The sequence below is a fragment of the Rhinopithecus roxellana genome, chromosome 17, assembly GCF_007565055.1.
Source record: "Rhinopithecus roxellana isolate Shanxi Qingling chromosome 17, ASM756505v1, whole genome shotgun sequence".
Classification (NCBI taxonomy): domain Eukaryota; kingdom Metazoa; phylum Chordata; class Mammalia; order Primates; family Cercopithecidae; genus Rhinopithecus; species Rhinopithecus roxellana.
The window spans coordinates 6,478,041-6,491,692 of NC_044565.1; the positions used below are offsets into that span (position 1 = coordinate 6,478,041).

The window sequence follows — 13,652 nt, forward strand, 5'->3', positions numbered from 1 at the left end:
AGCAAGGCCCTCTCTCTGGGCCTCAGTTTCCCTGCCTGTCAACGGAGGATTTTACTGGCAATGGCCTCGAGGGTCCCGTCTGGCTCTGGCACTGTGGGAGACCCCAGCTGCCAACATTACCTGCCCTCCACTTTCCAGAGAACACAGCTGGGAGGCCGAAGTGTCCTCCAAGAGGCTGGGCGCTACCTTCTACATCGAACCCAGGGTTCCCCAAGGGTCAGCAATGCCACCTCCAACACCCAGGAAGGACAGGCTCCCTCCAAGTGCATCCTCCACCCCTACGGCCCCGAAGCTTCCACACGAGGTCTGGGCGGAGGTACCTGGTGAGCATACGCCCAAGGCCCTTTCCTGCTCTGTGAGCTGTCATGGGCCTGGCCTGGGCCTGGGCCCCAGCAGAGGGCTGCGGCCCACCTCAGGCCAGGGGGTGCAACTTGGCCGGCCTGAAGTAAGAGAGCCCACCCGACCCAGCGAGCTGCGCCCAGCACCCAGGGCCCCTGCCAGCGGCTGGCCCCAGATGCCGTCTCCATAGAAACCGGCAACACCCACAAGAATCACAGGAACAAAAAGGAAGCCCCGAGGTGCTGAGGCCTGGGGGGCGGTGGATCTGGGCCAGGGCCCCTGCCTGGGGCCACCGCCACCTCCAAGGACCAGGCTCTACTTGGGGTGGGTCGAAGGGCTCTGCCAAGGCGGCAGCTCCTCCTCCTCCCTCTCCCTGGCAGGCAGGGAGGACCAAGGGAAGGGGTAGCCCCTCCACAGGCGATGCCTCCCAGCCCCCCCCCCCCCCCCCCCCCCCCCCCCCCCCCGGCTCAGAATCCAGCCTCTCCCCAGGCCTAGGCTCCCTCGGAGATCCCGAGCCTCCAGGCCAGGAGAGACGGGACCCACCCATCAGTCACTTTCCAGGGGTCCGGCTCCTCCCAGACCCGTCCCCAACTCCACACTGTCACCCGCTCGGCGCCCACCCACCCTCTCCAGAGGCGCATGGACCCCGCCGCCCGGGCCAGGCCACGGCGGCTGCGGGGCGCAGCGACCCCTCCGGGACAGGACGGGTGCGGGCCCTACCCACCCGCAGGCCCGCCGGCAGCCCCCGCCCGCGCCCCTTCCCGCGCCCCTGCCCGGCGCCCCTCCCGCCGGCCCGGCCGGGGTCTCACCGCGTCGGCGCTGAGCTGGGCTAAGATGGCGAAGGTGGAGAGCCGGTCACAGAGGCAGCGCGTCCGGAGGGCGTCGAGGGGCACCGTGCGGCAGCCGCGCCACGACCAGGGCCCGAGCTGCGGGGGGGCGGAGGAGGAGGGTCTGGGGGCGGGCGGGACACGGGAGGAAGACAGGCGGAGCGTCAGCGGCGGCGGGGACGCGGGCGCCCCGGCCCCCGAGCGGCGGCTCCGCGCCCCGGCCCCGGCCCGGGTCCGCCGCCCCGCACCTGCGCCCGCAGCCGCGCGCCCGCCCGCCCGCCGCCGCCAGGCCCCGCGGCCCGGGCGCCCATGCCGCGCTCTGCGCCCGCCGCCGCCGCCGCCGCCGCCGAGAGCCGCGGAGCGCAGCCCGAGGGAGCGCCGGGCGGGGGAGCCGAGCGAGCGGGGGCGGGGCGGGGCTGGGGGCGAGAGCTGGCCCGGGGCCCGGCAGCCGCCCGCCCCGCGCCCCCGCCGCCCCCAGCTCCTCCGGGGCCCGCGCCCCCGGCCCGCGCGGGAGGGAGGGGCAGGCCCCGAGGGGCGCGTGGGCGCACGTGGAGCGGGGAGGGTGCAAGCCGGGTGTGGCCTGGGGGCGCGGGGCGGGTTCGGAGCACGGCGAGGGGCAGCTCCGGAGCTCTCCGGCCCCGCGGCCCAGGGAGCCGGCTGGAGCTGACGACCTTGGGACCGCTCCATCCCCCACAGCCACCTCCCCCGGGCCTCATCACCCCTGGTGCCTGCGGCTCATCTCCTGGGACAGACACAGTCTTCCCCGCGGGGAGGTTTGCCGCTGGAAACTTCCCTCTGCGGTCTGACCCAGCCGCCCGCTGTCTACGGGCCGCGACTGCCCCGGTTTTCATCTAAGCACGCATTTAAGCACAGGACTTGTTACTTGGTGCACCAGAGACTGACCTGCTCTGCAAACCCCTCCTCCTCCTCTCCACCCCCAACCTCCTCCTCCTATTCTTCCTCCTCCACCTCCTCCTCTTCCTCCTCCGCCTCCTCTTCCTCCTCCTCCTGCTTTGGAGCCGAATTCCCCCACCCTTCAAGGCAGCCCTCCTGTCCGGAAGCCACCGTGTCTCTCCTTCACAGACCTGGCCCTGGAGCCGGGCCTGCCTTCCTACCTGCTGGGTCTTGGCTTGCAGAAAGTGCCCAGGGGGCCCTCTCTGAGGCTGAGTCCCCAGCCCCACCCAGGGTCCTGCCTGCCTGGTGGAGGAGGGACTCCAGGCCTCCTGAAGACATGAGCCCCAACAGCTTGTGGGTGCAGCTCTGCAGCTGCAGGAGCCCCAGCTGCTGGTCTCCTTCCAAACCCACGGCTGAAAAGGCCTCACCCCTCCCTAAGTAGCTGGGACCCAGTCCCTGCCCCCAGACTTCAGGAGAAAAGCCCAAGTCGAGGGTCTTCCTATGGTCTGCCCTAGAGCCTTCATGCTGCAGTTTTACCCCATTCCCCGCCCAGGAATGAGTGCGGCAAGGTGCCTTGCAGAGTCTTCAGCTCACCTCTTCCATCCCGTCCCCACTGTACCAACGGGAGACTGAGGCTAGGAGCCAGAAGGGACCTGCCCCCGTGCCCTGTGGACTGGCGCTCTCTCCAGCCTGCTATCCCGAGGAGCCTGCAGAGCCGCCCACACACGCAGCCCTGACCCCGCACACACGAAAAGCCTGGGCGAGCCGCCTCTGATCAGACACTTGGCTTTGAACTGTGCCTTGGCTGTGTCCTAGCTACGGTGACCTTGGGGAGTTACCTATATCACCTCTTGCTTCAGTCTCCTCCTCTTTAAAATGGGGGTGGGGGTGTCCAGAGGGAAGCACCCAGTCCACTCTGGACAGCGCTGAGCAGCACAGGGCCCGGCTCAGAGCATGCATGGGGGCGGTAACCAGTGCCCCTGTCCGATAGCCCAGAGCAGCCTCTATTGAATTGGGGCTGTGGCTCAATCTCCTTCAGCAGCAGAACTTCCTGAGATTCGGGCCCAGGGGAGAAGGGACATGCTGTGAGCTGGCCGGCTGGGGAGACCCCTGAGAATGCTCTCAGCATGTGCTTTTATTTCTTGCATCTTCTCCACCTTCTGGGGGAAGGACCTGCTCCTGTTTTACAGAGAAGGAAAACTGTGGCAGAGATCACAGACAAGGCAAAGCTGAGAAGAGGCCTGGGAGCCGGCCTCAGGCTCTGCAGGGCTGCCTCTGGGCTGTGTGGCCCCAGGAAGACCCCTCCCCTCTCAAGTGCAGTGTGAGGCCAGGTTCTTGTTTCACGGGGCCAGGGTTTAGAAGCACGAGGCTCACCCATCTCCAGGACCCTCTGTAAAAGGAAGCCACAGAGGCACGTGGCAGCCTGGAAGGGCCCTGCAGCACCCTCCAGAGCGCAGAGGCTCGGAGGATGCTTCTGTCTGCGCTGGGGGGCCTCAGCCCATGTGACCTTCACAGGCTCCAAAGGGCAGCCACCCACCACACTTACCAGCCACAGCAATGGTGGCCAGGGACCCAGGCTGCTCTGCGTCCCTAACACAGGATGGCCCAAAAATCACAGACCTGGGGCACAGACCCCTTCACCCTCTCCCTGAGCAGAGTGCAGATCCTGATAACCACAGAATAGAATCCAGGCCCCAGGTAGGCTTTGGGGCTATGGAGGGAACAGGAAAGGGAGTGTGGGGTCCCTGGAAAGTCCTGGTGCTCCAAGTGACACCCTAGATCCTACATCCTGACCAGAGGGTTTTCCAAGGTCTCATTCAGGTGCACAAGGAACATCTCACTTGCCACCTGTGTCCATCCCCCACACCCTCCAGGGCAGAAGCCACTGTCGCCACGCTGCAGACGAGCAGGTGGGGCAGGGGCCTGAGACCCACGCTGGACACAGAGCCACTGAGCTCTGGCTGGTGGCTGTGCAGCAAGGGAGGCTTGGGTAACTCCCAGGAAGCCTGCATTGACTAAGTTTATTTCCTGGCTTGGGATGGGTCTCAGGTTGTACCTGACGGTCCCTTGCAGACCTGCAGTTCAAGTCAAGGTTCAGATGTAGGCCCTGGGTGGGAGGGGGCATGTAGCCAGACACATAAAAACGAATGTTGCCTTGCTGTGTGATGTTGGATAATCACTGCCTCCCTGAGCCTCCATCTCCCACCGAGAGGGCCCATCCCTGTGCCCGGGGAAGGGTGTGCGGTTATGGTCTATGCCTGCCAGCCTTTGACCAGACACCAAGACGGCCAGCACAGTACAGGCCAGAGGGCACCCCAGGAAGAGTCCTGCAGACTGCTTTTCTCTGTGCAGCTGATACTGGGTTCCAGTCACAGCTCTGCTTCTCACGGGCCAGGCACAGCACAACCCAGGCCAGGCACAGCACAACCTCAGCCCTCTGCTCTGAGCAGTGGGCCCCGGAACCCAGCTGCCCACCTGCCTGAGGGTTGCTGGGAGCACTTCGAGGGTGCAGGGAGCCGGGCTGGCTGGGGCCAGCAGCCTGGCTGGTTCCCAGCCGCACTGGCCAGTCTGCAGGGCGCCAGGCTGACAGCTGCCCGCCACTGCCTGGGAGAAGACCAGCCTGGGAGCCAGCGCCCGGCCCCCAGGGCTCCTGCCGTGGGTGCTGATTTGCTTATCAGCCTCTGGGCCAGGGAGAGAGATGGGCTGCTGCCTACTCTGCTGAGGGTCAGGCCATGGAGGGACCAAGAAGGCACTTGCCCCTGGCCCAGGGAGCCGACTGGTCAGGCTGGCAGCTCTGGAAGCAGGCAGCTCCTGGCCATTCTATAAGGGCCTGGATCCTGGGGTGGGGGGTTCACTGGGACCCTGCAGGCCTGCAATGCAGGTGCCCCCTCTCAGCCTCTCTACCTCCTCCGTCCTCCTGGCTCCACAGGCCTTGGCAATGTGTGTCAGGGGAACAGCTTCCCAACACGCAGCCCAGGGACAGGGACCCTCTTCTCGCCCTTCCCTGCACCTCCACGATAATGGCTTCCACTCGGTGCTAAGGGCTTTCTGGCAGTTTATCATTTGATTTCTGCAGGAACCCTTAGGTCAGCTTTGTAGATAAAGAAACCAAGGCTCAGAGAGGCAGCGATTGTTCAAGGTCACACAGCAAGGCAGCAGTGGGCCTGGAATCCAGTTTTTGTGTGTCTGGCTGCATGCCCCCTCCCACCCAGGGCCTACAACATCTCAACCTTGACTGAACTGCAGGTCTGCAAGGGACTCTCAGAGGCAACCTGAGACTCATCCGAAGCTGGGAAATAAACTCAGCCAATGCAGGTTTCCTGGGAGTTACCCAAGCCTCCCTTGCTGCACTAGACCTCAGCCAAGGACTGGCCTTTAGCAGGACAGATGGAAGGGTGGGCCCTGACCTGAGACCCTTGTGTGCATCTTAGATACATGTCGACTTTGGAAAGGTGGCAAAGCCTCAGACCTCCCTCTTTCAACAAAATCTCTAGGATGTATCCTCTTGTACAAGATCCTGACTTACAACATCTGGAAGTTCCCCTGAAAGTCTGACTGAAATCCTTCCTGCTGCATGGGGCACCTGCTCCCATCTCTGCAAACAGGCAAGTCATTCCCTTCTTGCACACAGCCACTGCTCCCGCACGTGGGAGACCATTTGCCATCTCTCGTCTAAGCTACAGAAACTTGGAATATCTGGGTCACAGAGCGAGGTCCCCTCCTGAGCCCAGGCCTGAGGAATCTGGGTCAGTTATACCTGCTCCCCACCCCCACGGGTCCAGGGTGAGAGCAGGAGCTGGGGCAGTGACACCACCCAGGACCAGCTGAGCAGGGGCCTGACTATAGCAGGCCCCCTTCCTGCCCAAGAGGAGTGGGGACCTAGAGGGACCTGGGACCCTCAGACGGGAATCCCAGAGCAGGGCTGTGCCTTTCCCCCTAGATAGGGCCCCATGACAGGTCCAGCCACTGCCCACCCCTCTGCAGACCACCAGTGACCGCCACCATCAGGACTCCTCCCACTTGGCTCCTGCCAAGGTCGCCAAGGACCTCCATGCCAAGAAACCCAAGGGACAAGTTCCGGTTCCGTTTACTCCACCTCGGGGTCGCCCAGGTGCTCATCAGCACTGTGCTCGCACATGTGGCCCCAGGGGCACATTCTGGTACATGACAGTCCCACAGGTGCACACAGCTGCACACTAAGGCAGGGCGCACAGCCAGGAGGCCTGTGCGTGAATGAATGGGGAAGGCATGGCCAGCCCACCATCGCTCACCTGGAGCCTTGGGTTCCCCTTCACCTCACCCACCTCCCTGCAGCTGCCCACCAGCAAATCCCACCAGCCTTTGTCTGAAAATGCATGCAGAGCCCCACAGTGCCCACCCTCCACGGCCACCACCCGTGCCTCTGGCTACTGTGGCTGCTGCCCCTTGCCCTTCTTCGCCTGGCTTCCCAGGGTGTCAGTCATTTGAAATATGTCAGGCCACATGGCCCTCGGCTTAGAGCCCTCCAGCGGCTCCCTCTTTACCCAGAGCAAAGGCCACAGTGCTTGCAGGGCCCACAGGGACTGGCCCCAACCTCCCTCACCCAACCTCCCCACTCTCCCCTCCACCACAGTCCCGTCAGTAACCTCGGCTCCCAGCAGACCCCTCCAAACCCAGTAATGGCTACAGCTCCCAGGCAGCCCCCAATCCAGTGTGGATCACCACCTTACGTCGCCCTCAGCCCGAGTGCAGGGCCACAACCTTGTCCCCATGTCCTAGGGGAGGGTAGCTCAGAGAAGGCCTCCCCAGCTAGCTAGTGGGGAAGGGCCTGGGCCCAGCCCTGCTCGGGCAGCCCCCACAGGCACCTCCCCCAAGCCCGGGACAGGTAGGAGGCCTTGGGAGAGCCCACCGTGGCTCCTGTGCTCTTGGGGCCCCTGCCCTGCACCCCCGGCAAGTGCATAGATGATGCTTGTCCAGCCCGGCAGGGGGTCCAGCAGCCAGGTCTGTTCTCACCCTCGGAGCTCAGCTGCCTCTCCTGTGAAGTGTGCCCAGATCCTCACCCCACACCTGTCCATGGGATGGCAGAGGCACAGTGCCCGCACAGGGCCTACTCACTCACGGGACACCAGGGGACAGTGAGCCCACCTACCCACCCACCCACCAAGCCAGAGCCTTCACTGCATTCACGATGCCTCCTGCCGGCCCACGAAGCAGGTGCTATTATGGGACTGTGCGCTGTCGGGGTCCCCTTGGATTTGATGGGCTAATTCACACTCGAGTGTGAATGACTCACAGAGTGTCCTCCCACACAACAGAAAGAAGCCAGGAGTGGGCACAGCACACTGCAGTGGGGGAGTTCAGGCGCTAGGCAGGGAGTGGAAATGGTGTCTCTGCAGGCAGGGTCTTCTTCGGCTTCTAGGCCTGGCCTCAGGAGCCCTAATGGGCTGGCCTCCCCAGTGCCCCTTAAACCAACACGTGGCTTGGTTACACCTGGGTACAAGCCCCTTAGTCATGCTTCATCGGTCAGGAGTGCCTGCCTCCCACCTCTGCCCATTGACTTCTCGGCCATAGATCAAGACTGGCATTGTGTCCTCCTCCAGGAAGTCTACCTGGATAACCAGACTTCCCCCCTTCCCTTCCATGAGCTCCTGGGCGTTGCTCCTGACCCTCAGCCAGACCCTTCCCTACTGCTGTGCTGGGCTCCCCTACCTGTGTTCTACCTCACCCAGTAGCCACAGCCCCCTGTGACCATCCCAGTGGGCCCTCCCGTGACCTGGTGGCCTTGCCTGCACAGGCCAGCCCAGCAGGTAGCCCAGCAAGCACATGCCCTCTGCCGCCTCCAGGCCTTGGTCCTGGCTGGTCCCCTGGCCACAGGCCCCGGGTCCTCTGTGATTCAGCCTCTCCCTCCAGGCTCCCTGAGCTGCTGCCTCCCGTAAGAAGCCTCCTTGACTCACCCCCCATTGCCCAGCCCCTGTCTGGCTGCCGGTCTGTGAGGATCTCCAGGGCAGGCCCGGGTCAGCTCTAGCCCCTCCCAGCTCAGGGCCTAGGGGCAATTGCCTGGGGTCTTGAGGGGATACTGGTCGCTGTGACCCATCGACTCTGGCATTTGAACACCTGCCTGACCTGGGTCTTACTGAGTCCAGCTTGCCAGATGACGCTGGAGCCTGCTCAGGCCAGGTGCCCTGCCTATGGGGCTGGCTCCTGGGCTTCTCCCAGAGCTGCCCATGTCTGAACCTCCCTCAGCACCGACAGGTCCACAACCAGGGCCTCCAGGGCTTCTTGTGTTGCTCACAATGCAAGATGCCAATCTCCTGGCTCCCACCCGGCGCCGCCACACTGAGTCAGGGCTCCTGGCCACGGGCTACCCCTGGGCTGGAAACCCAGCCCTCCCCAGGGTCCAGCAGCTCTTCTCCTGACCTACTTACCCACCTGGGCAGAGGCACAGAGGCCCCAGGCTGTCTGCCAGGCAGAATGGGGCTCCTGAAGAGGGCAGGGTGCTGGCTGCCCAGTATGGCAGAGAAGTGACCTGGCACAGGAGGGCTGGGGTCCTGCAGGGCTGCTCAGCCTGCTGCCCCTCCCCAGCAGGAGGCTGGCACTCAGAAGCCTGCCCTGAGCCCTCTCCCCTCATGCAGACCCGCACTTGCTGCACCTGCAGCCCTGCTCTGCCTGGTCTGTCACCTACCCTTGCTGGCGGGGGGCCACTGCCCAGACCTCACACCCTTTTACGCTCCAGCCATTGGTACCCAGTGGGAAGGTCAAAGGGCCAGCACAGTCCCTCACTCAGCAAGTGCCTCCCTGGCCTGGCCTGTGCCAGGCCCTGTACTGGGCACTGGGCACTCCTATGAGATCTGCCCTGGCTCTAGCAGATCCCAAACCTTCCCCCATTAGAGTCAACCCAGCCTCATCTCCTCCCAGACCCCCATGACCTCGGAAGCATTCCCTGGGCTCTCCTGCCCATTTCCTCACCCACCTGGCCTGCTATCTGCATGGGTGCGGGGCTTTGGCTCCTTAACTGTGTCATGGGCGGGTCTCACTTCCCTTTGGGGGCTTGGGCTGCAAATTCACCTAAGAGCTGGGCCTACCACCACCACTTGTCACCACAGCCTCCACCCTCATAGCTACTGCTGAGGCCAATCACAAAACACCATCAACAATAAAACCAGGACCACCACTGTCACCATTGCCACCACCCCCCCATGTTGTCACCATCGCCACCACCATCCCCCATGTGTTATCAACACCATCATTACCACCAGGTCCCACCCCCACTACCAACAATACCATCAGCCGTCATCAGACCACAGTCATTACCTCAAGACACGATCATCAGCATCATGCCATCAACAATACTGTCACTACCACCACCCACTCCATCATCATCAATAACACAACCATTGCTACCACACCTTCACCACCATCGATGACACCATCATCATAAATACCACTCTTTCTTCCACCACATCACAACCACCACCACTACCAACCCCATCATCAGCACCAAAACCACACACTACCAACAATGCCATCCTCACAACCACCAGCCCCAGCATCACCACCACCACCCCCATCTTCACTACAACCACCACCCCATCATCAAAACCACACAATCATCAGTACCACCACCCTGTAATCACCACCACCACCACCTCTGCCTCCATTCTCAAAACCACACAACCATCACTGATACCACCCCACCATCATCATCACCACTGTCATCATCAAAACCACACAATCATTACCACCACCCCATCATCACCACCACCACCATCACCATCATTGTCATTAAAACCACACAACCATTACTACCACCGCCCCATCATCACCACCACTACCACCATCACCATCACTATGCCACCATCACCATTACCACTGTCATCATCAAAACCACACAATCATTACCACCACCACCACCATCACCACCACTGTCATTAAAACCACACAACCATTACTACCACCACCCCATCATCACCACCACTACCACCATCACCATCACTATGCCACCATCACCATTACCACTGTCATCATCAAAACCACACAATTACCACCACCCCATCATCACCACCACCGCCACCACCATCACCACCACCACCATCACTACCACCACCATCACCATCACTACCACCACTGTCATCAAAATCACACAACCATTACTGCCACCACCCCATCATCACCACCACCCCATCATCACCCCCACCACCCTACCTCCATCCTCAAAACCACACAACCATTACTACCACTCCATCATCACTACCACCCCCCATAATCACCACCCCCAGCCCACCTCCATCATCAAAACCACACAGCCATCACTGCCACCATCCCATCATCACCAGCACCACTGTCTTCATCAAAACCACACAATCATTACCACCACCCCATCATCATCACCACCACCACCACCACCACCACTGTCATCATCAAAATCAAGCAACCATTACTACCACCACCTCATCATCACCACCACCATGACCACCATCACCATCACCACCACCACTGTCATCATCAAAATCACACAAGCATCACTACCACCATCCCATCACCACCACCATCCCATCATCACCACCGCCACCCCACCTCCTCATCAAAACCACACAGCCATCACCACCACCACCATCACCCCCACCATCACCACCACCACCACTGTCATCATCAAAACCACACAACCATCACTACCACCATCCCATCATCACCACCACCACCACCACCACCACCATCACCACCACCACTGTCATCATCAAAACCATGCAACCATTACTACCACCACCTCATCATCACCACCACCACCCCACCTCCATCATCAAAACTACACAACCATCACTACCACCATCCCATCACCACCACCACCCCCACCCCCACCTCCATCATCAAAACTACACAACCATCACTACCACCATACCATCATCACTACCACCACCCCACTTCCATCATCAAAACCACATAAACATCAATATCACCACCCCATAATCACCACCACCCCCCACCTCCATCATCAAAACTACACAACCATCACTACCACCACCATCACTATGACCACGACCACCACCACCACTGTCATCATCAAAACCACAAGTGATGATTGCATTACTACCATCACCTCCATCATCACTACCACCACCGCCGCCGCCATTAACAGCACAGTCACTACCATCACCGTCACCACAACCGTCACCATTACTGTCCCTTTGCAGTCATCACGATGACCACCAGTCACCCATGGTCACCAACATCACCTCCACTATGAGCACATTATCATTCTTGTCTCCAACACTGCCAGTGTCTCATCAGAACCAGCTCCATCACTGTTCCTGGGACTGACACTAGCCTGGTAATGACAACAAGCGTTTATACCGTGCTCACCATGTCCAAGGCGCAGTGCAAGCAGAACCAGGCTGGCAGGAGGGACGGCCACCACCATCACCTGCAACAGGGCATCCACGCCATCACTACTGCCTGTTATACCCGACACCCCTGCCCTCCAGGAATCTCCAGGCTGACCCCACTCCCAAAGGTGCAGTCCTCTCTGGTAACCTCCAGATTGAGAATGGACACTCACAACCACTCTGCCCTCCCTGCTCACGTGGAAGTCCTTCCTTTTGTCTACCTCATATCCTGCCTTCCCACATCCTTCAGAACAGTCAGTCACCACCCTCCCTCTCTGACCTCAGGGTAACACTGAGGGGCCTGGTAAGATGGAGCTTTGATGAAGCCTTTTCTGCTGCCCTAAATGAGCCATTGTGCTCCTGGGTAGAGGGACACAGGTGCTGGGCGGAAGAAGCTCACAGCCTTCCAGGCCCATCCCCATGGCTCGGACTCCTGCAGCCCCTCCACCTGCCCTTGCCCCAACGAGGCATGGCTGAGAGGAGCTCCCACGGTGGAGGAGGGCACGGGGGCGCGGTGGAGGAGCAGCACGGGGTGGAGGTGGAACACAAATGTCCAGCCTGCCTGCCCCGATCCCAGGCAGCGCCAGACGGGAGCCATGGGACTGGCGTCTTGCATTGTGAGGAACATGAGAAGCCCGGTGGGGCCCAGTCGCAGGCCTGTTGGTGCTGAGGGAAGCTCAGACATGGCCCAGGAGCCAGCCCCACAGGCAGGGCACCAGGCCTAGGGCCGGCTGAGATGGCTGCCGGGGGCCATCTGGGTGCAAAGGAGCCAGGTGGACATTGAGGAGTTGCTCCATCTGGGCCCAAACCCATAAGCTTGCTGTGACCCCATTCTGAGCACCGGCTTCTGGTCCAGGTCTGGGCCTGTCTGGCTCTTCCAAGCTCCCGGCAGAAGGCCTGGTACAGAGCAGGCACCCAGGAAGTGGCAGCCCTCTCCTTGCATGCCCCCACCACCCTCAGCTATTCCACCTCTGCTCACCTTCAGGGGCAGAGAGCTCACCCTGTCTGCTTCTAAAAGGTGGCATGGGGATGCAGGCAAGGGGCCCCTGGAGGCCCAGGGCCTGAGCAGACCCACCCACCCCAGCTGCTTCCAACCCCACGTCTTGCAGACACCTTGCAGGCAGCCCTCCCACCGTGGCTCTTGGCCTCTGGGCCTTTGAGGCACCTGGGGCCTGGAGTGGACTCCAGCTCCCTCTTCATAGCCGGTGCACGGTCCCTTCCTCTAGGAAGCCCACTCCCAGAACTGGCCCCAAATCCCAGCACACAGGTGGCCGCACCCCAAGTCTCCAGCCCCCAAGGGTGGTGCTCTGTTGAGCGGCTGCCTGCTGTCCTCTCAGAAGCCATTCTGGACTTGGAGGGTAGGACGGTGCCCACCTGCTGAGTGGCCCCGTTCCTGTTCCTTAACAGTCACAGCAGCCTGGCTTTACAGACGTGGAAGCCAAGACTAGAGGAGGGGAAGTCACCCATGGCCACCCTGCCAGTGAGGAACAGGGCCGGGGCTGGATCCCTGCCCCTCCCAACTGCCAAGCTACCCTGTGTGTGTGTGTGCCAGTGAGGGGCCTGCCTGGAGTGGGCATTCCCAGCCCACAGGCTCCCCCACTTGGCACAGCTGGGGCGGGTGGGGGATGGATAACACTGCCCAGGAGGAACGGGGTGAGCAAAGGTCTAGCAGCCTGTGGCTGGGGCAGGCCTGGGAGCCACAGTCAAGCTCCCAAGAGAGGGAGAGGGAGGCTGGGGCCCCGGGCAGGCAGTGGCACAGGGGTCTGGCAGGTAGCCTAGAGGGTCTGTTATGCCCACCAGTCCCCTCCTCCACTGCAGAAGCCCCTCCCAGCCATGTCTCATGGGGGCTGCCACAGGTCATGCATCTGGCAGACTTTCTCTAGAAGAAAAAGAATGGAGGCAGGAGGGGTAGTGTGGGCAGGGGGAGGTGTCCGGGGAGTGGTAGACAGGGGAGCTGCTGCAACCCTGGGCCCTTGCTGGTGGCTGGTGGTCTCCAGTTGCCCAGGAAGCTCCCTGGATGGGGAGGAGGGCAGAGACTCTCACTGTAGTGGTCCCTCACCTCCTGTCCCATTGCACAGTTGAGGAAACTGAGGCCTGGGTGTGCAGAGCCAGTGTGGTCAGATCCACGAATTCTGTGCTTGAGGGAGGGGCTGCCCTGGCTGCCAACCCCACCTGTAAGACTTGCATGCCCCCAGCCCTCAGGACGCAGGGCCCAAGCAGGCACCCGGGGCAA

General features: G+C 61.6%; 1 protein-coding gene across 1 annotated transcript in view; it reads right to left on the reverse strand.

Moving 5' to 3' along the window:
- ADGRB1 (adhesion G protein-coupled receptor B1) overlaps positions 1-13,652 on the reverse strand; it is an 81,326-nt gene that overhangs the window by 33,647 nt on the left and 34,027 nt on the right. The window contains exon 17 of the mRNA XM_030921436.1: positions 1,149-1,290. Within this exon, the coding sequence (XP_030777296.1) occupies positions 1,149-1,290 (142 nt within the window). The remainder of the gene's footprint in view (positions 1-1,148; positions 1,291-13,652) is intronic.